The sequence below is a fragment of the Kogia breviceps genome, chromosome 10, assembly GCF_026419965.1.
Source record: "Kogia breviceps isolate mKogBre1 chromosome 10, mKogBre1 haplotype 1, whole genome shotgun sequence".
NCBI lineage: Eukaryota > Metazoa > Chordata > Mammalia > Artiodactyla > Physeteridae > Kogia > Kogia breviceps.
Window position 1 is genome coordinate 44,034,063 of NC_081319.1, and position 26,392 is coordinate 44,060,454.

General features: G+C 40.8%; 1 protein-coding gene and 1 non-coding gene across 2 annotated transcripts; one reads left to right on the forward strand and one right to left on the reverse strand.

Moving 5' to 3' along the window:
- Positions 1-2,173: 2,173 nt before the first annotated feature.
- CASP14 (caspase 14) lies at positions 2,174-24,473 on the forward strand. The gene is made up of 7 exons (XM_059075877.2): positions 2,174-2,691; positions 4,568-4,620; positions 5,662-5,811; positions 9,773-9,998; positions 10,464-10,580; positions 19,702-19,811; positions 24,331-24,473. The coding sequence occupies exons 1-7, from the start codon at positions 2,343-2,345 to the stop codon at positions 24,430-24,432; spliced, it is 1,107 nt and encodes a 368-aa protein (XP_058931860.1). The 5' UTR covers positions 2,174-2,342; the 3' UTR covers positions 24,433-24,473.
- LOC131764696 (small nucleolar RNA SNORA70) lies at positions 17,908-18,042 on the reverse strand. The gene has a single exon (XR_009337907.1). It is a non-coding gene; the product is annotated as a small nucleolar RNA SNORA70 (small nucleolar RNA).
- Positions 24,474-26,392: the final 1,919 nt, after the last annotated feature.

Genomic DNA, 26,392 nt, shown 5'->3' on the forward strand with positions numbered 1-26,392 from the left:
CTGTCTCTGTCTTCACAATGCTTTCTCCCCCATGTGTCTCTCTGTCCAAATTTCCATCTATTTTTAAGGACACCAGTCATTGGATTAGGGCCCACCCTACTCCATCTTACATTGCAAAGACCATATTTCCAAATATGGTCATGTTCATAGGAACTGGGGGTTAGGACTCCAACATATCTTTTTGGGAGACACAAGTCAACTCATACATATTAAGTTTAATGATTTATAAGTTTAAGTTTTAGGTTAGAATGCTGTATTCAAAATTATAATATGGAGAGGAGTATGGGAGAAGACAAACTAGGATCCTAATCTCCTAGTGGTACCCAAACCACCAGTGCTTGGTGACCTGCGTGTGTGAGGCTGTGTGCTGGGGAAAGCAGGGGAGCACCTAGGGCTGGAAATGGTGTGCTTGGGGCAGGAATGCAGGGCAGGCAGCTTAACACAGATGATGGATGGAGTGCCTGCCACCTAAGGATTTAGCCTCTGAGGCAGGATGTTCAGGTTTCTTGGCCTCTTCAGTCTCCCTGACCCTCATCTTGGGCTCTGGGAGCCTAATGCCAGTAGGGCCCGGCTAGGGGCTCCTGGAGTGGAGGGGCAGAGATAAGGCCCAGAGGTGCAGGCTTCATCCCAGTGAAGATTTGCTGGCCTTATACACAGCCACCAGAGTCCCCTCCCTGCTCTTCATTTGTTCTTTTGGGGGCAAATCATCTTAAAATTTGGAGAAATCATCTCATTTTCTCTAAATATGGAGAAAAACTGAAATTTGCCATTATGAACTCTGATTCCAGAGGCAAGTGGCTCTGGGGTCTACATATCCCAGGTCCCTAGAATTTGTTTTTTCCTCTCCTGCAGTCTCCCACAAGTATTAAAGTTCATAAAGGAAGTGGCTAGTGAGCTTCAGAGGACTTTGGAAACACTGCCCAGTGCCCCGCCCCACTTTTTTTTTTCTTTAAATTGATTCGTTCTTGGCTGCCTTAGACTTAAAGCAAATTATTTAGGGGCGGAGCTTTGTGGGAGTAAACAGTCATCTGGCGCTAGAGATAATGCCTAGTAAGGCAGGAGGCAAAAAGGACAGAAGCGAAGCTTTCAAGCTGCTATACTCAGTTTCCAAGAATATGTTATGAAATATCTCAATCACAAGAGTAGAATAGATGGTACGTTGCCTCTTCACTCACATCACTCAAATGGAACAATTTTCAGGATTTAGCCACTTTTGGTTGTCTTTCTCCTCTCCCCCACCTCCTTTTTTCTTTGCTTAACTGAAGCTGTTCAAAGCAGATCCCAGACATATCATTTCACCCTTCCACATTTCAATATGCATCTCTAAAAATTACGGACATTTTTCTTAGGTAACTACAACGTTATTATCCTACTTGAAAAAAGTTAACATTTTTTTTGTTTGTTTATCATCCAATACCCAGGCCATATTCATGTTTCCCTGATTGTCTCAAAAATTATTATTTACAGTTGGTTTACTTGAATCAGGTTTCAAACAAGTCCTAAGATTCTTTCACCAGCTGTTGGAAAGGGTAAGTAATTTTGAGGCAAACCACGGTTTAAATGAGTCATCACTTCCTGAGGGCCCAGTCAAGTCAGGGAGCCTAGCAATAGGACTCTGGGGGGTTGCAAAGCTGAGATCTGCTCTCCAAGGCAGTGCTCCTTCACGCCTCCAGGCTGAGCAGTGTGCACTTCCACCTCCTTGCTGCCTTCAAATTCTCAAATATTAGATTTTGTCACCACGTCCTCTCTAAAAAAAACTGGCTCAATGCCATACTCTGTAGGTGTTCTTTCACCTTCCAAGTTCTTCCCTGCTCCTTGGGAACTACTGGCTTAGGTAGCTGGTAAACGCTCCAAGGTCAGTGGTTCTCAAACTTGGCTGCACACTGGAATCATCTGGGAGCTTTAAAAACCATTGATGCCTGGGTCGGCCACCCAGACGTTCTAATGTAATCAGCTCAGGTTGTGGCCTGGGCATGAGTAGTTTCAAAAGTCCTCCTGGTGATCCTAACGCGTGCCAAGGCAGAGAACCACGGGGTAGCCCTGCAGGGCGGGCACCACTCGGCTCTGCTAACCCAGGCTCCAAGGGTTAAAGAAGGAGCTCTTGTGGGCGGAGCGGGGCCTCCAGAGTGCGGGGCGTGGCTCCGGGGCGGGGGCGGAGCTCGGGCCTGAGAGGACGGAAGGCGGGAGCTTGCGGGCAGCCGGCGTCCAGGTCTCCGGGCTTCAGAGGACGAGCGGAAACGCCTCCAGTTTTCAAAACAAAGAGGAGAAGCGGGAGGCGTGTGAGGCGCGCAGGGCTCAGATTGGTCCCTCCCGCCCGGTCGCTTCAGCATCATTGGGTGACAATGGAGGGGAGCCCGGGAATCGGCTGGCGCTCGGGGGCCGACGGTTCGCGGACGCCTCCGAAGATCCCGCAGGCCATGGAGGAGCTGCAGAGCCGCTTGCAGGAGACCCTGGACCTTCTATCCTCGCAGGAGCTGCGCACCTTCCGCGACCACCTCAAGAAGGTGGAGCCGCGCGTGAGCCAGGTGAAGCTGGAGCTGGAGGGCTGCAGCCCGTCGGGGCTGGCCAGGCTCCTCGCCAAGCAGTACTACCCGCCGGCCGCCGCCAAGCGCGTCCTCGTCCAGGTGCTGGAGCAGCTGCCCCGCGCCGACCTGCTGCCGCGCTGGCAGAGCGCCGCCGCCGACGGCCCGGGTGAGCGCGCGGAGATTCCCGGGATTGGGGGAACCGGAGGGGGTGCTTGGTGACCGTGGGGTTTGGCCCTACCGCCTGGGGATTCCCGGATTGGCGGAGGGAGGACTGCCCGGGATTCCCGGGCAGGGGGAAAGGGGACTGACTGGAGGGAAAGGGGGACTGGCGGGGAGGGGGTGTCGTAGGTGAGCGCCGGCTTAGGCCTGGGGCACGGGTGAGCGGCGGGGGACCGAGCTTCAGTAGGGTGGGGTGGGGGAAGTGGAGCAAGGAGGATGCAGGCGTCGAGGGACCAGTGAACGCGCGGCGGAAGTGGGAACAGGGGGATAAACGGGCAGGAGAGAGACAGTTCCCAGGCACGGATCCAAGTGACCAGTCCAAGAGTAGCCATCAGGGTCTACCAGTTCATTCTGGGGTGGGCTGAGAAATCAGACTGACTCAGCAGGCCTGAGATGCATTTTTAACAATTACCTCCAAGTGATTATGATGGGGGAGGTTCTTAGATGATGCAGTGAGAAACCCCGTGTTGGAACCCACCATTAGAACATTTGCCATAAATCTGGGAAGATGTGGCTTAAGATCAAGAAATGTAACAAGTTGCGGGCGGTTAGGGTTTCCCCTCGTAAGTTTAATAAATGTATGTGTGTACAATATGTGAGCGAGTTTGTGTACATAGAGAAAGAGAACGAGAAAGAAAGAGCACTTCTACTGGGCACACTGAGGTAGACACTAAAATATACGGTTGCTGGTCTCTGCCATCACCTGCTTATGATCTGGTTGAGTTTTTTTTTCTTTTTAATTATTTTATTGAATCAAAAGTACAACCGCTACTTAACTCTACACACACATTTAACATTTTTTAAGGAATAACGTTATGTGTCATTACACCAAATTCCTGGCTAATAGCTCTCCAAAAATTTGAGAAAAATCACGCGTAAGCTGGGACGAAGTGAGAGAGTAGCATTGACACGTATACACCACCAAATGTAAAATAGATAGCTAGTGGGAAGCAGCTGCATCTCACAGGGAGATCAGCTTGGTGCTTCGTGACCACCTAGAGGGATGGGATAAGGAGGGTGGGAGGGAGACGCAAGAGGGAGGAGATATGGGGATATACGTATACATATAGCTGATTCACTTCGTTATACAGCAGAAACTAACACAAGATTATAAAGCAATTATATGCCAATAAAGATCTGGTTGAGCTTTGAGGTATGTTGCTTTGCTGACTTTTAGATTCCTAATGGGTGACAACTGTAAACGACCTCAAAACATGGCCTGTAGGCAGAATACTGGCCCCACAAAGCCTTTGATTCTCCCTTGACTGAATCTGCACAGCACTTATCATAATGTCTCTCCAGGCTTAGTGGTTAGGGTTATCACCCCTTTAAACTGTGAGTCTCTCGCAGTTGGTAAACTGGGTTTTTTTGTTTTTCAGAATCAACCAAACTACCCAGTATCATGACTACATACTGTAGGCACTCCAAAAATATTTGAATTGAATGCTGAGTTTGTTTAATTAAAAAATTAAATAGGGTCTAGTTCCTTTAACTTCAGTTTTCTCTTTATTGATGTCTTGGTCTCCTTTTCTGGAGGTGCATGTTCACTAATGTTCATTGGTGCTTCTCCTTTTCATCTCTGGCCTGGCTCTCCCTGTCCCTGAATCTGACTGGGGCCTAAGGGAGTTCTGTTAAGTTTTCATCCTTATGAGTTTGGGAGAGGGTTTTCAGAATCCTAGAAACCTGTTTTAAAACATAAGAGGCAACTGATTTCTTTGGGAGGTGCTTCCTGTTAACAGGAATGACAGCAGATCATGATTAAGAAGAGAAAAAAGAAAAAATATGTTCTTTTCTGTTTTGTCTTTTCATGAAAATTCATTCAGTGATTCCACGAAAGATTCCAAAGAGAAGCTATGACTGTGTGGAAGGTGAATTGGTAAATATCTGGACTCTTTAAGATAGTATTTAGTCACCATTTGAACATTTTTTTGTGCTGCTTCTGTTGGATTGGAGGTGGGTATCTGTGTCGTCGTCAATCTGCTTTCCGTTATAAATAGGAAAAGCAAAACATTAGCCAGATAAAACCACATTGCACGCATTAACCAAATGAGGTAAGCACTGTTAGTATCTGCATCTTATAGACGAAGGCATTGTAGGCTGTGTGACCTCTCGAAACTACATAAATTGCTGGCTTCCGGCCTTGTTTTATTATGGACATTTAAAACATAAGCTAAAGTAGAGAGAAGAGAAAAATGAATCTCCAGACTCCAACCCAACCTACTCTTTGCCCTGCTTCAACAATTAACAACGTGGCCAATCTTGTCTCATCTGCTCCTCCCCCCGCCCCCCCATTATTTTGAAGCAAATTCTCCAGCTACCATATCACTTTCATACATACAATACTTACGTATGTATTTCTGAGAAAGACTTTTTCCAGACATAGCCATGATACCATTATTATACCTAGAAACAAATTCCTTATTGGCAGTTAGCCTTCAGATGTCCTTGACTGGCTCCTATGCCTTTTACAGTTGGATTGAGTCAGGGTCCGACTCACACAAGGTCTACACAGTTACACTTGATGGTTTGTCTCTTAAGATGCTTAATTTATGATACCTCTCCCTTTGACCTCTTTTCTTGTTTGTTGACAACACCAGGTTATTTGTCCTGTAGAATGTCCCACATTCTGGATTTTGATAACTGCAGCCCTGTGTTGTCATTTACCATTTTCCTTAAACGGGCAGTTATGGCTATGTATAGGAATTTAAAAATGAGGTTGGCCTATTCGTCCTAGTTTGAGAAAGGTATTTGAAAAAATTATAAATGGAAGTCATGATGAGAGAGGAAATCAGTGTTATGCCCCTGCTCTGGGCTGGGAAATGTCATCATTAACTCCAGAAGAAACTCATTTCACATGTAAGGCATATTTGGATTTGGTTTGGTTTAAATATTGTTTCTTGCCTTTCCTTAAAAACAGGACCGTTATGACCTGAGTGGCAGGCGGAAGGCCTTCCTCATGTGTGTGAAGAGGAACAGGCCAGGCGCTCACCAGGATGTCCTACTGATGGAGGACTGGCTTGGCCAATGCCAGTTCGAAAATACGTTGTGCATCGATCCTGACGAAATGGTACCAAGTTAAAAACAAAAATGAAAATTTGTGGCTCGGGACTTCCCTGGCGGTCCAGTGGTTAAGACTCCATGCCTCCACTGAAGGGGCGCAGGTTTGATCTCTGGTTGGGAAACAAAGATCCCACATGCCTTGCGGCACAGCCAAAAATAAAGAAAAAGAAGAAGAAAAATTGTAGTTTGGATATTATAATTTTCCTTCCTTTTTAAAAAAATTGGGTTTTTTTACCTGGTTAGAACCAGGGCCTGCTGAGCAATGGATGTCTATGTCCTGATGAAATTCTTACCCAGCTTACCTGTTGGATACAGATGCTTTTGTCATGTTAAGTGTGTGATGATACTCCAGCTTCCCTTCTAGTCAAGCAGGGACCTCTTGGGTCCCTGCATTTGAAGAGGGAAGGGAATCCAACAAGGTGTAAAAGCGAGTTGGGCAAGGAGGCCCAAGGATAAGCCATGAGTCCAGAGTAGGCAAGGTCCAGAGCATTTGGGAACAGGAAGACCAAGGGGACAGCTTTGAGAGGTCAAGCAGCCAGGCCAGAGGAATCCAAGCAGCATTGGAGCCCAGGGGGCTTTGAAAGATCCTGGTGGGACTTGCTTAGAACCATGGGAAGGGTGGGGAGAGGAGTTGCTGAGAGCCCTGGGCAGAATTGCATTGTGATTTAACTAGGGGACACAAGAAAATGAGGTGAAAGAGTGGTGGTGGGAACTGCCTTTTGACCTCTCTGACCCCAGCTGAGTCCTGGCCTAGCCCTGCCCATGTTTTGGGATAATAACAGGAAAGTCCTTCATAGACCCCAGGAGGCACTGCTAGTGAATATCAAGGAACAGCATAGCAGAAGGGCTAGGAAAGCAGCACACACTGACCGGTGGAATCTTTTCTCTTACTAGTTGTTACCTTAAATCTGGTTCTCAACTGAGGGTGATTTTTGTCCCCCCAGAGGACATTTGACAATGTCTGGAGACATTTTTGGTTGTCACAACTGGAGGTTGCTATTGACATCTTGTGTAGTTGCCAAGGTAGAGCCAGGGTGCTACTGAACACCCTACAGTGCACAGGACAGCCCCCAAGGCAAAGATTACCTGACACAAAATAATAGTGCAAGAGTTCTAGAAATTCTGTCTTAAATTAATTGACTACCTTCTTATCTCTAAAATGGGGGGGGGGTGATAGTAATTTATCTTGTAGGGCTATGGTGAGGATGAAATGAGCTGCATCATGTAAAAGTTCTCAGAATAGTAGCTGGCTTATAGTAAGTGCTCAATAAATTTTGATTTTATTATTTCAAAGCTAAAAACAGACTCCTTCATGTTTCCCAAGGATTATACCAGAATCTCTTCCAATATTATGTGATTTTTTTAACCCAGTCCTTTCCATTCAGATTACAGATAATTGCCAATGTTCTGTTTTATTCTCCCAAAGGTCCAGAAGTGGCCTGTTTCTCTACATCCTGTCAACATTTATTTGTAAATATTTAGCAACTTTACTGGTAAAATTATTTCACTGTTTCATTTTCCTGATTATTAGTTTGGTTGAACATCTTTTGGCCATTTTTTTCCTTCTGTGAATTATTTGAATTACCTGTTTGCCCTTTCTCTTACTGGATTTTCTTTTTCCTTTTTTATTTTGGCTGCGCCACGTGGCTTGCAGGATCTTAGTTCCCCGATCAGCGATCGAACCTGGGGCCCGGCACTGAGAGCACGGAGTACTAACCACTGGACCACCCTGGATTTTTTTTTTTCTTATTCTGTAGTTCTTTTTCCTGAATTTTAGACAAAATAGAGTGCAAATATTTTTCTCCTGCCTTGTTACTTGCCTTTTGACTTTTTGTTATCTTAAATGGAAGTCTTTTTAATTTATTTTTTAATTAATTTATTTAATTAATTTATTTTTAGCTGTGTTGGGTCTTCGTTGCAGCGCACGGGCTTTCTCTAGTTGTGGTGAGCGGGGGCTATGCTTCTTTGCAGTGCGCGTGCTTCTCATCGCGGTGGCTTCTCTTGTTGCGAAGCACAGGGCCTAGAGCACATAGGCTTCAGTAGTTGTGGCGCGTGGGCTCAGTAGTTGTGGCACATGGGCTTAGTTGCTCCGTGGCATTGGAAGTCTTTTTTATTTATTTATTAAATTATTTATTTTGGCCGCACCGTGTGGCTTGTGGGATCTCAGTTCCCTGACCAGGGATGGAACCCCGCCCACAGCAATGAAAGTGCCAAATCCTAACCACTAGACCACTAGGGAACTCCCCTGGAAGTCTTAGTTTTTGTGAGTAAACTTGTCAGTATGTTTGTTGGCTTCTTGGTTTTTATGTCTTGATTAAACCCCATGATTTCCCAACTTAAAAATTTTTTTAATTATTTTTCTGTAACATTTTTATAGTTTAAGGTTAGCCTTCTACTCACTGGAATTATATTTTTTGGAACAGTGAGGGGAGGTCTAACTTTATTTCTAAGCCAGTCATCTCATTTTGTTGATGATAAATCCTTTCCCCACATATTTGAAACTCTATTCTTATCAGAAACTAAATCCTTATATATATATATATTTGGATCAATTTCTGTATTCTAAAATATTCTATTCATACATTTGTTTATTCTTAAGCTGATATATCAGTGTTTTGTTCACCATGATTTTATAGTACCTTTGGATGTCTGATAGGACCTACCCCCCATTCATTGTTTTTTATGCTTTTTTTTCTTTTTGAAACTTCTAAATGTTCTTTGCTATTCTTGAGCACTTTGCTGTTCCTGAGCATTTGTTCTCTGTGACCTTGAGAACCATCTGGTTAAGTTTCACAGAAATCCTTTGAGATTTGAATTGACATGACATTGAATTGAGATTAATTTAGAGTTAATTGGCAAATTAATAGTATTGAGTCATCTCAGAAACATCGGTATGTCATAGTTTATGTTGCCTCTTCACTAAAGTTTTTTTTAAAATAATTTTCTTCACTTAGGTAATGTGCATTTCTTGTTAGGTTTATTCCTAAGTATTGTTTTACTTTTGTTATGACCATGAATGGATCCCTTTTCCATTATGTGGTTTAAATTATTATTCCTGGGTAATTGGGGAGCTATAGATCTTGGTAAATTAACTTTGTATCTGGTCAACTTGCTGATCTCTAGTTCTAGTAGTTTTTAGTTGATTATATTTCTAGATAGTCATATTATCTGTAAGTAATGAGTTTGTTTCCAATATTTAAACTTCATTTAATTTTTTACTTTACTTTATTGAAATGGCTAGGATCTTTGTTACAACGTGTATGAGGCTAGTGAGAACAGGCATTCCTGTCTTCTCTTTTTAGTGGGATTGATTCTGATGACGTCTCCTGATAGATTCTGGCAAGTAGATATGATTGGGTAGACGCCTCCATTCCCTTCCATTTCTAGCTTATTGAGGGTATTAATTTTATAAGATAATTTTATATATTAAAGTAAGTTAATAATATAGCATTGAAATACATTAACCCTTTGGGGAGCTATAATTCTGTTGTATTTTGTGGTAGAGAATCAGAAATACCCTAATTTTGTCAAACAAGAACCACCAGTTGTAGGGCTTCCCTGGTGGCACAGTGGTTGAGAGTCCGCCTGCCGATGCAGGGGACGCGGGTTCGTGCCCCGGTCTGGGAGGATCCCACATGCCGCCGAGCGGCTGGGCCCGTGAGCCATGGCTGCTGAGCCTGCGCGTCCGGAGCCTGTGCTCCGCAACGGGAGAGGCCACAACAGTGAGAGGCCCGCGTACCACACAGAAAAAAAAAAAAAAAAAAAAAAAAAGAACCACCAGTTGTACAAGAAGAAATCATATGAATTCCGAAAGCAACCAAAAGGCAAGTGACAAGTTATACTGACGTTAGAGATGCAGGTATTTTCATATTTGTCGTCTCATTGGATCACCTTGTAAAGGAGCCATCTCTGGGATTTCTGGGTTTTCCTACTTGCAGTTCTTTTTAATATGTTTTCCTATTTTACAGGAGTTACTTGGAAAAATAACATCATTTCGAGATGGACTAAATGAAATTAAAGATGACATTGGCTGTTGCCTTGTTGCTCTTATGGCCCACGGAGAAGAAGGCTTTATCAGAATGAAAGATGGTGAAAAAGTTAGCCTGGAAGGCATTTTTGAAATGTTTAACAATAAAAATTGTCCAGCACTTCAAGAGAAACCAAAAATCTTTATAATCCAGGCCTGCAGAGGAGGTAAGTGGAGACCTCTTAGTAATAGTTCTGTTTCTAGGAAATTCTCATATTGATGATTGAGGAAAGAAAACTGAGTTTAAAAAAATTATTTTACATTAGAGGATGCTTAGCTGATGTAACTTTAGTTACGTAATATAGTAGGGACTTTGAGCTGGGAGGAAAGGATGAAGGGAAAGCTTTCCTGGGATAGGATAGTTAATTTAGGCTGAGGAAGGGTCTAAGTCTTTAAGTTCATGAGGTGGGTTGGGGAACCTCAAATTCTGGGAGAGAGGTGGGCAATTTCCAGGGGATGTCCCACCGTTCATGTGATTCCAGGTGGCTTGTGGGACTAATATCTGATTTATGTTAACTTTGATGGATATTTCTCTCTCTTATGGAGATACAAGCTTGTTGTGACTCTTATTAAAGGTTACTGGTGACAGTGGTGTATTATCGTAGTTTGCATTTTCGTTCCTCAAAAAATAGAGAGAAGAGACAGTGGTGTTGAAACGGATGATGAACCCATGGACTCGGATGACGGATCAGAGAAGAGAAGGCTGCCTACATTCAGTGATTATTTCATCATCTATCCCACCCAGGCAGGTAAGACAGTGAGGCTTGATGACAGTGAGATACACATTCGTCCAGAGGGTTTAGCTTATTCCTCATGATTTTGAAAATCTTTTTTTTTTTTTTTTTAGCTGTGCCATGTGGCTCATGGGATCTTAGTTCCACGACCAGGGATTGAACCTGGGTCCTCAGCAGTGAGAGTGCTGAGTCCTAACCACTGGACTGCCAGGGAATTACTGAAAATCTTTTTAAAAAATATTATCTGTACTTTACAGATTGATGTCCATAAGGAAAAATTTTCATTAACCTATCCATCTTCAACTGTTCTGCTTTCAGAGATGGCAGGTTTGCATCTGACTGTTCATCTCTTCTGTTCAAGACGCCATCCTTTTTGCAAAGTATCACATAGTAAATAAGATCATCGGCTCTCATGTGAAAAAGATCTTGGTCCAAAGCCAGCTCTGCCACTTGCTGTCTTTGAGACCTTCAATATTTCTTAGCCTCTAGATATGTCAGTTTCTTTATGCAAAAGAAGAATGATAAAATATACTTGTGTCATTGAGATGTTATATAAATTAAATTATGTAGTGCAGGTATTGTGCTTATCATAATAACTGGCATAATAAGTTTAAAAAGAAATTAATATTATTACTAATATATTATGCTGATTATGTTATTATCCTTATTATTACTATACTATTAATACTAATAAGTTAAAATCCAAAAGAATCTTGTGTGCTGAAGGCGTGAACTTGATTCAGTTGTGAAAGGGAAACAGGAAAATGTAGAGAAGATAGAAATAAGTGGTCAAGGGCATTTATTTAGCTGTTTTTATCTTGACTTTCTTCAAAAAGGATTAAAATAGCTTATGTGTGTATATACACATATACACAGACACACATATATGTATATATGCAGTTCAAGATAAAATGTTAGTGAAGAAATGGAAGCAAAGAAAAATAAGGACAATAATATAAAATGAAAATATCCCCATTAAAGTTAGATGTAACTTTATTCATCCAAGAGAGATGAAAGCATATGTCCTGGGACTTCCCTGGTGGTCCAACAGTTAAGACTCCGTGCTCCCAATGCAGGGGGCTCGGGTTCGATCCCTAGTCGGGGAACTAGATCCTGCATGCATGCCGCAACTAAGAAGCCTGCATGCCGCAACAAAGATCCTGAGTGCCAAAACTGAGACCTGGCACAGCCAAAAATAAATAAATATATAATAAATAAATAAGTATTTTTTAAAAAAAAGAAAGAAAGCATATGTCCTGATAGACACTTGTACATAGCAAGTGCAAGCAGGTTTATTTGAAATAGTCAGACTGGAAACAACCCAAATGATCAACACGTGAAAGAATAAACAAATCGTGGTATATCATACATGGAATACTACTCAGCAATAAAAGAAATGATGCATGCTACAGCATAGATGAAGCTCAGAATAATCCTGATGACTGAAAGAAGTCAGACAGAATAAAGCAGATACTGTGTGGTTCCATGCATATAAAATTCTAGAAAATGCAAACCAATCTATAAGACAGCAAATCAGTTGTGTTTGGAGATGGGAGTGGAGAGGGAAGGAAGGATTACAGAGGGGCATGAGGACATTGGAGGGGGCTGATTGGATTCATTATCTTGGTTGTGATGGTTTCACGGAAGTATACATATGTCAGAACTTATTAAATTGTTTGCTTAAAATATATGCAGGACTTCCTTGGTGGTCCAGTGGTTAAGAATCCATGCTTCCAATGCAGGGGTCATGGGTTCAATCCCTGGTCAGGGAACTGAGATCCCACATGCCGCGTGGTACCGCCAAATATATATATATATGCAGATGCTTGTCAATGATCAATTATACTTTAATAAAGCTGTAAATTTTTTTTTTTTTTTTTTTTTTTTTTTTTGCGGTATGCGGGCCTCTCACTGTTGTGGCCTCTCCCGTTGCGGAGCACAGGCTCCGGACGCACAGGCTCAGCGGCCATGGCTCACGGGCTTAGTTGCTCCGCGGCATGTGGGATCTTCCCGGACCAGGGCACGAACCCGTGTCTCCTGCATCGGCAGGCGGATTCTCAACCACTGCGCCACCAGGGAAGCCCTAAAGCTGTAAATTTTTTAAAAAGTTAGATGTAAGACAAGCATGCCCACTCTCACTCCTACTGTTTGACATGGCATGGGTAGTCCTAGCTAATGCATTAAGATAAGAAAAGATGTAAGGATCAATATTGTAGAAATCAATAGTTTTGAATATAGCAGTAATCACTTAGAACATATAATAGAAAAGAAAAAAGATACCATGTTATTTTTTCTTGCTTTAGTGAATGATGTCTAGGAATGACTACCAGAAGATGAGTAAGAACTTTATTAGAGAAAATGAGAGAACATTCCGGAAAGTCATAAAGAAAGACCTGAATCAATGGTGGGAAATACCATGCTCATGGTTGAGATTTTCAATACCATGGAAATGACCTTTATTTTCCCAAATGAGTTTGTAAACTGAATTCTACATGTTTTTTCATGGAATTTGACAAACTAATCACAAAATTATTATGGAACAGTTAAGGGTCAAGACGAGGAATCTTGAGCTCCAATTTTGTTAATGAATGAATTTCATGACTATGTGCTGGCTATTTATGTTGAGGACTAGAGATTCAGTATTGAACAAAAGAACTAAAAATCTCTGCCTCCATGGAGCTTATGTTCTAGGGGAGGAGGCGACAGTAAGCACATACAGAAAATAGATCCTGGGTTGCTTTATGATTCCATGTCTATGAAGTTCAAAAACAGGCAAAACTAATCTATGGTGGATGGTAGAAGTCCGGGTGCTGCTTGTCCTCAGGGTGCACAGTGTTTGGAGTGGTTATGACCAGAGCAGCAAAAGGGGACTTCTGGAGTACTGGTATCATCATGTTTCTTGATGAGGGTGCCAGTTATGGGGGTGTGTTCATTTTATGAAAATTTATTGAGCTATTATATACCCATATGCTTTGCATACTTTGCTGTATAATGGTTACCCTTCAGTGAAAAGTTTACCAAATAAAATGTTAGTTGGTGATAAGTGCTGTGGAGAAAAGTAATGCAGGAACCGGGGAGAGGGAGTATTGAGGGGTAGAAGTGGAGATTGTAATTTTTTGTTTGTTTGGTTTTTTTTTGGCTGCATTCGATCTTCGTTGCTAAGCACAGGCTTTCTCTAGTTGTGGCAAGCAGGGGCTACTCTGTTGCAGTGCGTGGGCTTCTTATTGCTGTGGCTTCACTTGTGGAGCACTGGCTCTAGGGTGTGCAAGCTCCAGTATTTGTGGCTCACGGGCTCTGGAGCTCAGGCTCAGTAGTTGTGGCGCATGCACACGGGCTTAGTTGCTCCACGGCAGGTGGGATTTTCCCGGACCAGGGATCGAACCTATGTCTCCTGCATTGGCAGGTGAATTCTTAACCACTGCGCCACCAGGGAAGTCCCGAGACTGTGGTTTTAAAAAGAGATGTGTAGAGATGTTTCCACTGAGAAGGTGATTATTGTGTAGAATTGAAGGCCATGAGAGCATGAGCTATGCAGATATTTGAGAAAATGTGTCTTCTAAGATATGAATACTTAGTAGAAAGCAATAACAAAAACTCTATCAGCCAGTTCATAGACAAACAGATCATTGGGATAGAATAAAGAATGTAGAGGTAGAACCAAATATATAGGGAAACGAGACACATGACAAAGAAGCCATTGCTAATCAATGGTGAAAGGATGGACCGTTTAATAAGTGATGGGAAAACTGGCTTCTCAACGGGAGAAAAACAAGTTTATTTTCTTTTAATTTATTTATTTGTTTATTTTTGGCTGTGTTGGGTCTTCGTTTCTGTGCGAGGGCTTTCTCTAGTTGCGGCGAGCAGGGGTCACTGTTCATCGCCGTGCGCGGGCCTCTCACTGTCGCGGCCTCTTGTTGCTGAACGCAAGCTCCAGACGCGCAAGCTCAGTAGAGTGGCTCACGGGCCTAGTTGTTCCACGGCATGTGGGATCTTCCCAGACCAGGGCTCGAACCCGTGTCCCCTGCATTAGCAGGCAGATTCTCAACCACTGCGCCACCAGGGAAGCCCAAGTTTTTTTTCTTATTTCTTGGTGTAGGGTTCCTTGTATCTTTCATCACGTGGATTCTCTATCTGTAGTTATGTTCCCTTCTTTACCTCTGATATTTCTGGCTTTCTTCTTTTTTTTCTTGATCAGTCTTGCCAGTGGTTTATTTATTTATTTAAGAACCCATTTTTAGTTTTGTTAATCCTCTCTATTATTATGTTTGTTTTTGATTTCATTCATTTACCTCATATTTCCATTTTTCTCCATTTTTTTAAGGTTTTATTCTATTCTTAATTTCCCAACTTTTTCAGTTAGGTACTTGGGTAATTATTTTCTACCTTTTAAAATAAATAAGCATTTTTAAACCTATAATTCCCCTCTAATTACTGCTTTCACTGTATCTTTTATATTTTAATATGTAACATTTTTATCCTTCAGTTCCAAGAATTCTTAAATTTCCATTATTCTTTTACCCATTAGTTATTTAGAAATATGCCTCTAAATTTTTCTGGTATTAAAATTTTAAAATTTATCCTTTTATTATTATTATTTTTATCCTTTTATTATTGATGTCTAGTTTATTCTTGAGAAAGAATATCAACTATACCAATCTGAAATTGGTTGAGACTTGATTTATGTCTTAATCTGTAGTAAATTTTTTAATGGCTATTGATCTATCATGAATATTCTATATATGCTTAAGAATATGTGTTCACTTCTTGAATACAAGGTTCTATATATTTATATTAATTGAGCTCAGTTGTGTTGTTACAAGTCTCTACTAAAGGTCAAGCAGACATATTTAGTAATTTGTCTGCTTGACCTGCCAATAACTGAGATAATGTGTTACTATGTCATGTTATCATGGTGGATATGTCAGTTTCTTCTGTAGTTCTATTATCTATTTTTCTTTTCTTTATATATTTTGAGGCAACTTTAGTAGAGGCATATGATTTTAGAATTGTTACACTTTGTGGTGAAATAAATATGTTAATCATTGTTTAGTGAACCTACTATCCCCAATAGTGCTTTTTTTGGTATTAGTTTTTCTCTGATATTAATATAGATACCCCAGTATTCTTTTGGCCCATATTTGCCTGGTATATCTCCTTCAGACCTTTTTCTATTAACCTTTCTGGGCCCTTATGTTTTAGGTGGTCCTTTAAGCAGAATATAACTGGATTTTTTTTTTTTTCTTTTTTTTTTTTTTGCGGCACGCGGGCCTCTCACTGCTGTGGCCTCTCCCGTTGCGGAGCACAGGCTCCGGACGCGCAGGCTCAGCGGCCATGGCTCACGGGCCCAGCCGCTCCACGGCACGTGGGATCTTCCCGGACCGGGGCACGAACCCGCGTCCCCTGCATCGGCAGGCGGACTCTCAACCACTGCGCCACCAGGGAAGCCCTGGATTTTGTTTTTTAATCCAGTCTAATATCAATCTTCTTACTGGTGAGTTAGGACAATTTATCTTTATTGTAACTATTGGTATATTTACATTTTTACCATTTTATTTTGTGCTATTTATCTTTATTTGCTTTTCTCCCCTCCTTTATTGCTCTTTTTTTTAAAAAATGGAAGTATAGTTGGTGTGTACAATATTATGGTAGTTTTATTGCTCTTGTTTTTGATTGATTGTGAGTTTAGTTTGTTATTCTTACATTTTATCCTTCTACTGACTCGGAAGGTGTGTGTTTTGCATCTCTTCTTCTCCTGGTTCCCTGTGAAATGTTATAAGTAAGTAAGCTTATTCTTACTCCTTGATGATACACAGAACCTCAGAACACTAATTCTCATCACCTTCCACACTTAAGCGCTATTGTTCAATATTTATTTCTAACTTTTACTTTTTGTATCTTTATTTATGTGAAATTATTTATGTATCCTTACACTCCTCCTTCCACCCTAATTTTCTTCTAAATTAGGACATTAACCCAACACATTTTCATCAGATAGGTTGGCATGTTCTAGGGTGACGAGCACTATGCTAGGTAATGCCTATTCCTTTTTTAAAACCCCACAAATTAGAACACTTTTGTAATATTTTATACAGTGTATGTTTGTTTATATTTATGCATGTGTTTACCATTTTCTTCTCTATCTATCCTGAATCTCAGACCATTTTCTTTTTTCATGAAGTATATCCTTTAGAAATTCATTTAAGGAAGATTTATAGGTGGTAAGTTCACTTTACACCCAAATCTGGCCTATCTTGTAACAGTGTCTTTGCTTGTTCTTCCTTGTGATTCCATCATTTATTTCTTTAAACATTTCATGCACAGTTATTTTATATTTTTTACCTTATACTTTCAATATCTAAAGTCTTTGGGGATCACTCTTGTGGTCGTTCTGTTGCCTGTCACTCATGGGGGTTTGTTTCTTTGTGTGTCTGAACTCTTAGCTCATTTATTGAATCTTAATCTGTGATACTCCTGGGGGCATAATTCAGTTATGCTTTCCTTTAGAGAGGATTATCACCCGGGTGGACCTCTGTAGCTCTGCTCAGGGTCACATGGTTAATGCAGGATCTTAAATTCATTTCCCTATCTGCCAGGTACACCTTCCAGACTTGACATTTCCCCTTAGACACAAGCGCAACTCTGGTTTTCCTGTTTGCTTTCTGCTTCTAGCTCAAGTTTCAGCTTCCTGGTTTGGAGGAATGGCACGCCTTGGGGATTTCCATTCATTCCTATCAGCCAAGAATAGCATTAAACTTATGCTTTAATCAAGAATTAAGTTTTATACCTGGAGGGATATTTAAAGTACCCAAAGTGCCCAAAGTGGAAAACTTGGAATATGTGATAAAATGAATCTTTTGGATCACCCATTTTTTTTTTTTTTTTTGCATGATCCCAGTTCTTTTTATTTTTTATTTTTATTTTTTTGACAGGAAAGTAGAATTCATTGGTGGGCACGAGTAAGGAGGGGACAGCGCCAAGGCTCTTGTGAGTGCAGGGCCCGCCATTTGTCCAGAGGTCCGCAATTAGGGATGTATATGACCCCATAGCCATCCGGGATGAGCTGCTTTTCTGCCACCATGTTTTCAAATTCATCTGCATTATACTTAGTAAATCCCCACCTCTTGGAGATGTGGATCTTCTGGCAGCCAGGGAACTTGACCTTGGCCCTTCGGAGGGACTCAATCACATGCTCCTTGTTCTGCAGCTTGGTGTGGATGGACATTATGACTTGGCCAATGTGGACCCTGGCCACTGCACCCTGGGGCTTTCCAAAGGCACTGCGCATACCCGTCTGGAGCCTGGATTGGGGACAGCATGCCAGTCATTAATGTCCACTGGAAAGGGCTGTCTCCAAGGTCCCTTAGGGCAACCCATACAGGCAACAGGCTGCATACACTACCGAGGAGGCTGCTATTTGCAGCCATTGTGCACCGGGCCCTCATGGGGAAAAGAGCACAGTTGGCTTACTTGGCTACAAATATTTTTTTTAATTTTTAATTAATTTATTTTTTATTTTGGTTGTGGCATGTGGGATCTTAGTTCCCCGACCAGAGATCAAACTTGTGCCCCCTGAAGGGGAAGCTCGGAGTCCTAACCACTGAACCACCAGGGAATTCCCTTGGGTCACTCATATTTACCTGATTGGATGAGGCAGTACCAAATATGTGTGGGGATGGGGGGCAACGGGTACTACTATATACCACTGATGAGAGCAAGTTATAATGCCTCTTTGGAGAGCAATGTGTGATACCTAGAAAGTTTGTTTATTCCACGACCCAGCAATTTCACTTCTGGGTATACACCCTAGTGCTGCGGTCTCCAGATCAGGGGGTCACAGTGAAGTCACACAGCTATACTTAATTCTGTGAACCACCAGCTCAGGTGAGGTATGGTTCCAAAAATTAGATCGTGCTTTGTTCTTTTTGATATCATATTTTGGTGGTATTTAGGTTTTGGAGGTTTGCTGAGCTAAAAAGCAAGTACCATGGTGGTATCCTAGGTTGAGAAGTCATGCAGTGCCCAAAAGGGGCACACATCCCATTAGTAATTGTGGTTATTTAAGAAGGAGGGAATTCCCTGGGGGTCCAGTGGTTAGGACTCTGTGCTGTCACTGCCGAGGGCCTGGGTTCAATCCCTGGTCGGGGAACTAAGATCCCATGAGCTGCTCTCACAGTGCAGCCAAAAAAAAGAAAGAAAAAAATGTTTTTTTATCATTTTGTATGACCATCACCTTTCAATTTTTTTGACCATCTATTCATGTGCCTGTTGGCCATCATGTATCTTCTTTTGCCCAGTGTTGCATTGGGTTTTTTGTTTTCTTATTAAGCTGTATATATTCTGAATACAAGTCCTTTCTCTGGTATGAGTTAAAAATATTTTCTCCCAATCTGTGACTGGCTTTTCATTTTCTTAATGATGTCTTTCAAAAAGCAAAAGTTTTATAAGCATTGGTGGTTCAATGGTAGAATTCTCGCCTGCCAAAAAACAAAAGTTTTAGATTTTAAGTCCAATTCATCATCTTTTTTTCTTCTATGGCTTATGATTTTTGTGTTGTGTAGACAAAAGAAACTTTTGTCTACCCTGAGGTTGAAAGATGTCCCATATTTTTTCTGTTCCAACCCAGGTTTACTATGAGAAGGTGCAATTTTAATATTCCCATTGAATTTCCACACTATGTAGACATATTTCATGTTTTTCAGTCTAATAATAAAGATAATTTCAGTAAACTCTTGAATACCCCCAAATAAATTCCATATGGTTGTATTTAGGGCAATTTAGCTTAAAATGCTAGAGCAAAAGTCAGCAATAAAAAAAATAGAAAAGGAATAAATAAAGCAAATATGACAAAATGATAACTCTTGGATCTGAGGGATGATTATATGGGGGGTTGTTAAACTTTGCTTTCTACTTTTTTGTATATTTGAAAAGTTGTATTTTAAAAATGCATATAAAAAGAATGTCCTCTTGAGAGGTTATGTGCTATTGATCACATGAGTTCTCTGTGATTGTGTCTTAATGCAAGTGTTTCTTTATTCTCGATTCAAAGCCATTTTCCAGGTTTTAACTATGGGTCAAAGAACAAGTTTGCTGTAAGTTAGAGGAGGAAAATGGATGAAATGACTTTTTTCCTTTGTAGATCATGTGGCTTTACGGGACCCCCGCACCGGCTCTGTGATGATCAAAGCAATGACCGAAGTCTTTAAACAGTATGGAAATAAGTGGCACATTGCTGACTTCTTCACCAAAGTAAGTAAATTCCACGTGGACATGTGCTTCATTCTGTCTAAAGCTAATGCACTTGATGAGAACGTTTTCACAAGAAGATTGACAGAGTAATTTTCTGCGTAATCTGGGGGTTTTATTCCTAAAGAGAGCTAATTAGAAGAGGTTGTAAATGAACACAGTAACAGCAACACTAACACCCACTGCAGGTCTCATTCTGTGCCAGTTGCTGTTCCCTGTGCTTCACAGATATTAACACATTAAGTCTTTCAACAGGTCTCAGGCAGGTACTGGGATTCCCATCCCCTATTACAGATGGAAAGCATCCTTGGCTTTCCAACCCAGGCAGAGCACTTCTAGAGCTCATGCCTTAACCACAGTGATATAGGATTACTTACTCCTTATCTCCCCAAGTTATGGTAGCTATTTTAATTTCTTTTAAAAAATTGTTTAATGCTTTACATATGATGCTTAACAGCTTTCAAAACTCCTTTTCACTTCATTTTTTTAAAACATCTTTATTTGAGGATAATTGCTTTACAATGTTGTGTTAGTTTCTGCTATATAACAAAGTGATTCAGCTATACGTATACATATATCCCCATATCTCCTCCCTCTTGCATCTCGCTCCCACCATCCGCATGCCACCTCTCAAGGTGGTCACAAAGCACGGAGCTCATCTCCCTGTGCTATGCAGCTGCTTCCTGCGAGCTATCTGTTTTACATTTAGTAGTGTAGATATGTTCATGCCACTCTCTCACTTCGTCCCAGCTTACCCTTACCCCTTCCTGTGTCCTCAAGTCCATTCTGTTCATCTGCATCTTTATTCCTGTCCTGTCCCTAGGTTCATCAGAACTTTTGTTTTTTCGATTCCATATACATGTGTTAGCAAATGGTATTTGTTTTTCTCTTTCTGACTTACTTCACTCTGTATGACAGACTCTAGGTCCATCCATCTACTACAGATAACTCAATTTCGTTTCTTTTTATGGCTGAGTAATACTCCATTGTATACATGTGCCACATCTTCTTTATCCATTCATCTGTCAATGGACACTTAGGTTGCTTCCTTGTCCTGGCTATTGTAAATAGTGCTTTAGTGAACTTTGGGGTACATGTCTCTTTTTGAATTATGGTTTTCTCAGGGTATATGGCCAGTAGTGAGATTGCTGGGTTATATGGTAGTTCTATTTTTAGTTTTTTAAGGAACCTGCATGCTGTTCTCCGTAGTGGCTGTATCAATTTACATTCCCACCAACAGTGCAAGAGTGTTCCCTTTTCTCCACACCCTCTCCAGCATTCATTGTTTGTAGATTTTTTGATGATGGCCATCTGACAGCTGTGAGGTGATACCTCACTGTAGTTTTGATTTGCATTTCTCTAATGATCAGTGATGTTGAGCATCCTTTCATGTGTTTGTTGGCAATCTATATGTCTTCTTTGGAGAAATGTCTATTTAGGTGTTCTGCCCATTTTTGAATTGCATTGTTTATTATTTTGATATTGAGCTGCATGAGCTGCTTGTATATTTTGGAGATTAATCCTTTGTCAGTTGCTTTGTTTACAAATATTTTCTCCCATTCTGAGGGTTGTCTTTTCATCTTATTTACAGTTTCCTTTGCTGTGCCAAAGATTTTAAGTTTCATTAGGTCTCATTTGTTTATTTTTGTTTTTAGTTCCATTTCTCTAGGAGGTGGGTCAAAAAGGTCCTTTCTGTGATTTATGTCATAGAGTGTTCTGCCTATGTTTTCCGCTAAGAGTTTTATAGTGTCTGGTCTTACCTTAAGGTCTTTAATCCATTGTGAATTTCTTTTTGTATATGGTGTCAGGAAGTGTTCTAATTTCATTCCTTTACTTGTAGCTGTCCAGTTTTCCCAGCACCACTTATTGAAGAGGCTGTCTTTTCTCCATTGTATATTCTTGCCTCCTTTATCAAAGATAAGGTGACCATATGGGCATGGGTTTATCTCTGGGCTTTCTGTCCTGTTCCATTGATCTATATTTCTGTTTTTGTGCCAGTACCATACTATTTTGATTACTGTAGCTTTATAGTATAGTCTGAAGTCAGGGAACCTGATTCCTCCAGCTCCATTTTTCTTTCTCAAGATTGCTTTGGCTATTTGGGGTCTTTTGTGTTTCCATACAAATTGTGAAATTTTTTGTTCTAGTTCTGTGAAAAATGCCATTGGTAGTTTGATAGGGATTGCATTGAATCTGTAGATGCTTTGGGTAGTATAGTCATTTTCACAATGTTGATTCTTCCAATCTATGAACATGGTATATCTCTCCATCTGTTTGTATTGTCTTTAATTTCTTTCATCAGTGTCTCATAGTTTTCTGCATATAGGTCTTTTGTCTCCTTAGGTAGGTTTATTCCTAGGTATTTTATTCTCTTTGCTGCAGTGGTAAATGGGGGTGTTTCCTTAATTTCTCTTTCAGATTTTTCATCATTCATGTAGAGGAATTCAAGAGATTTCTGTACATTAATTTTGTATCCTGCTCCTTTACCAAATCACTGATTAGCTCCTGTAGTTTTCTGGTAGCATGTTTAGGATTATCTGTGTATAGTATCATGTCATCTGTAAGCAGTGACAGTTTTACTTCTTTTCCAGTTTGGATTCCTTTTATTTCTTTTTCTTCTCTGATTGCTGTGGCTAAAATTTTCAAAACTATGTTGAATAATAGCGGTGAGAGTGGGCAACCTTGTCTTGTTCCTGATCTTAGAAGAAATGGTTTGTTTTTCACCATTGAGAATGATGTTGGCTGTGGGTTTGCCATATACGGCCTTTATTATGTTGAGGTATTCATCTCATTTTAAGGTAAGCTCTTGGGGGGAAAAATGTTAAATGGAAGGAGTATATACAATTTTGACAGTCATTCTAACCATATTTCCAAATCTCTTATATTGCTCAATTTCTCTCTTTAAGAAAATAGTTTCTTGTCAGCGTCTCAATAAAATGTAATAATAAAGACAGATTTAACCTACCATAAGCAGAAATCCATTTTAGTTAATGCTAAGTGAAAGTTGTTTTGCTGACTGGTGTTCATTAAGTCTTTTTTTTTTTTAACATCTTTATTTGAGTATAACTGTTTTACAATAGTGTGCTAGTTTCTCCTTTACAACAAAGTGAATCAGTTATACATATACATATGTTCCCATATCTCTTCCCTCTTGTGTCACCCTCCCTCCCATCCTCCCTATCCCACCCCTCTAGGTGGTCACAAAGCACAGAGGTGATCTCCCTGTGCTATGTGGCAGCTTCCCACTAGTTATCTAATTTACATTTGGTAGTGTGTATATGTCCCTGCCACTCTCTCACTTTGTCACAGCTTACCCTTCCCCCTCCCCATATTCTCAAGTCCATGCTCCAGTAGGTCTGTGTTTTATTCCTCATTAAGTCTTTATTGAACAGCATTCTTTTTTAAAAAATTGAAAGCCTATATTTTTTAACTGAATGAAAGATTCTTTAAATTCTATAGTGCTTTACAATTTTCAAAAGTTTCACACGTTTTCATATAATCCCATAATAACCCTTCTCCCCCCACGCCTACATTACCGCTGCACCCTTCCCTCTCTCCACGGTAACCACTAGTTCTCTATATCTGTAAGTCTGCTTCCTTTTTTAAAAATTCACTTGTTTGTTGTATTGTTTAGATTCCAGATATAAGTGATATCATACAGTATTTGTCTTTCTCTGACTTATTTCACTTAGCATAATACCCTCAAAGTCTATCCACATTGCTGCAAATGGCAGAACTTCATTCTTTTTTATGGCTGAGTAGTATTCCATTGTGTGTATGTGTATGTGTGTGTATATCACATCTTCTTTATCCATTCATCTGTTGATGGACACTTAGGTTGTTTCCATACCTTGGCAATTGTAAATAATGCTGCTACGAATATTGGGGTGCATGTATCTTTTCAAATTAGTGTTTTTGTTTCTTTTAGATATGTATTCAGGAGTGGAATTGCTGGGTCATATGGTATGAACAGCATTTTTTTTTTTTTTTTTTTGAAATGTGGGATCTTAGTTCCCCAACCAGGGATGGAACCCGCACCCCTGCAGTGGAAGCGTGGAGTCTTAACCACTCACCACCAGGGAAGTCCCAACACTGTTCATTTTTAAAGCACTTGCTGAGTAGACACTGTCAAGAAAGTCCAAAAATGAGCATGATGCAACCTTTGCATTAAAGGCACTTAGAGCTTAGTGAGGCAGCAGATGGTAGGCTTACAAGCAGCACTGGAATTAATAGAGCTATTGGATACTCTGGACAAAACATAATCCAATGCTTTCATATGCCGTAAGTTACCAAGGCTCAGAGAAGGTTACTATCTTGCCTGATGTTACCCAGGGGCAAGTTGACTTGAACCCAGGTCTGTGCACACAGCCACTCAATGCCTTCAAGCACTTGGTGGGTGGTGTCTGCATTGTTTTCCTGGTGCAGTCAGAGAATTCTGCCAGTCTCCTTCTGTGGGCTTTATTAAGAGGCTTTTGCTGAGGGCTTTACATTCTTTTGGACAGTTTGTGCTTTTATCTTACAGGTGAATAACAGAGTGGTGCACCGTGAATTTAATCTTCGTAATGAACCAATAAAAGTATCACTTGTAATGGAGTCAACTTTAACTAAATTTGTATACTTTTGACATCAGGAAGATTAAAAAAACAAGGACTGCTTTACAGTAGAGTTTGAAAAGAGCTGTGAGCATTTGTAGCATTGTACTAATGGTTACCATGTTGCATTATTTTTGTTATTGGTTGTATTTGTCCAATTTGTTTTGTATATATATATATATATATATATATATATATATATTATTTTTTTAAGATTTAACTATGCTTACTTGATACTTGTAAATAATTTGACTTTTTTTTTTAAGATCACTGTTTTCTGAAAAAAAACGTTTTCCTGAACCATTACCAAAACATGGACATCCAGCTCCATTTGTGTACTGTTTTTATCCTATGTTTCTCTTGGTGATTACACCCTACCTTCTGCACTCTCAGCTTGGTGCTGGTGTTAAGCCTCAATTTCTTGGCTTAGTCCAGAATTGCCTGTGTGTGGTCTTGTCCTCTGTTTCACCTTATTTACCCAGATTGTTTTCTGCAGTCAGTCTGATCTCCTCTTTGACTCCATAAGCCATTCTCAAGTCTTACCTGGATGTCTCTGTGCCCTTGATGCCTTCATGTGTTCCACCTTCCATCCATTTCCCCACTTCTTCCTTGCTGCCTCATACATTTGAACTGCTGTTTTCTCCAACTGGAACCCTCTGTTCCACCCCACGTAGGTAAGTCCTCTCCATCCTTCAGAGTTTGGTTCAAGCATCACTTGCACAGGGAATCTTTCCACAGCCCCTCATGCTAGGTCAGCTTCTTCTAAGTGCTCAGATACCCTCTGCTTCTCTTCTGTAGAAATGAAATGACTGTCTAGTGGCTGTTTAATCTCTCTCTCCAGTTCAGTCGTAAGATCCGAGAGGCAGAGGCTGTGTGTCTCATTCATGGCTGCATCCTAGCTTCCATCCGTGCCTTGGGACACAGAGAAGCCGTGCAATGAGCACTGAGTGAGTGACTGATCCCTGTCTTTTAATTATTTTATCCATCCCTCAGATCTCTGTGCATATCTAGCCACTTGCTACTTATCCCCACACACGTGGATGTCTCATGGCTACTTTAACTCAGCAAGTTGGATGTTAACCTGAGTTTCCCCTAAATCTCTTCATAAAACCCATCCCATTGTTAATAATCCTTTGACTCCCCACTGCCTGCTGGATATACCCCAAAATCCCGTAGGAGAATATTGTAAGTCTTTCTCCGTCAGGCTTAATCTACACTACTCTTTTACTGCCTGTTTGTCCTCATAATTCGCCCTCCCCTTAATAATCCTGTCTCACAGAATCGGGCTTATGGATCAATGACTGTGGATAAACACTCTTGGATATGTTATCATATCATAATTCAATCTCTCCTTTCTGTCTGAAATGCCCTTCATTCTCACTGTGTGCTTCCTCTATACTGTGTATTATTTAGTGTGCAACTTGGGTCCCCTCCCACTATAGAGCAAAGCTGTCTGTCGACTAGTGTTTTTAGAGTAACAAACTGTGGACTGAGCATGACTGATGCGCCTGTATGAGGATGCAGGTGTTTGGTGAGAATGCTCTGAAGACTGAGAGCCAAATTGACTGAAGCAATCCAGAATCTCCAGGTCTGTCTCCATTTCAGGGATAATTGTGTCCTTTTTAGTTAATGTGATTTCTTAAGTATAAATACATGTGATTTAATTTTTAAGCTTTTGAGTTCTGATATTTGATATATAGCTTTGTTTTTGTATAGAGCATTAAAATGTCTCTGGTTCATAAAATACGAACATCAGGTGAGCCTTCTCATTCACTATGATTCTGGAGGATTTCTAGGCACAGAGGCTCATTTCGGGGGGACAGCAGCAGCTGAAATCTCAACAACTCTTATTTCCTGGGAGAGGTTGAGTGACTTGGTCAGAGTCACAGCATGTGGTGAAGCTGGGATTCCAAAGCATGAACTAATTCAAGACATGAAGTGCCAAGTGATAGAGAAAAGTTTTAAGACAATGCTTTTGATGGACAGAAGGGA

Coding starts and splice junctions, on each gene's coding strand:
- CASP14 (XM_059075877.2), top strand. CDS start 2,343: ATGGAGGGGAGCCCGGGAATCGGCTGGCGCTCGGGGGCCGACGGTTCG. Junction 5,812..9,772: donor GCATCGATCCTGACGAAATG/GTACCAAGTTAA, acceptor CCTATTTTACAG/GAGTTACTTGGAAAAATAAC. Junction 10,581..19,701: donor CATCTATCCCACCCAGGCAG/GTAAGACAGTGA, acceptor TTTCCTTTGTAG/ATCATGTGGCTTTACGGGAC.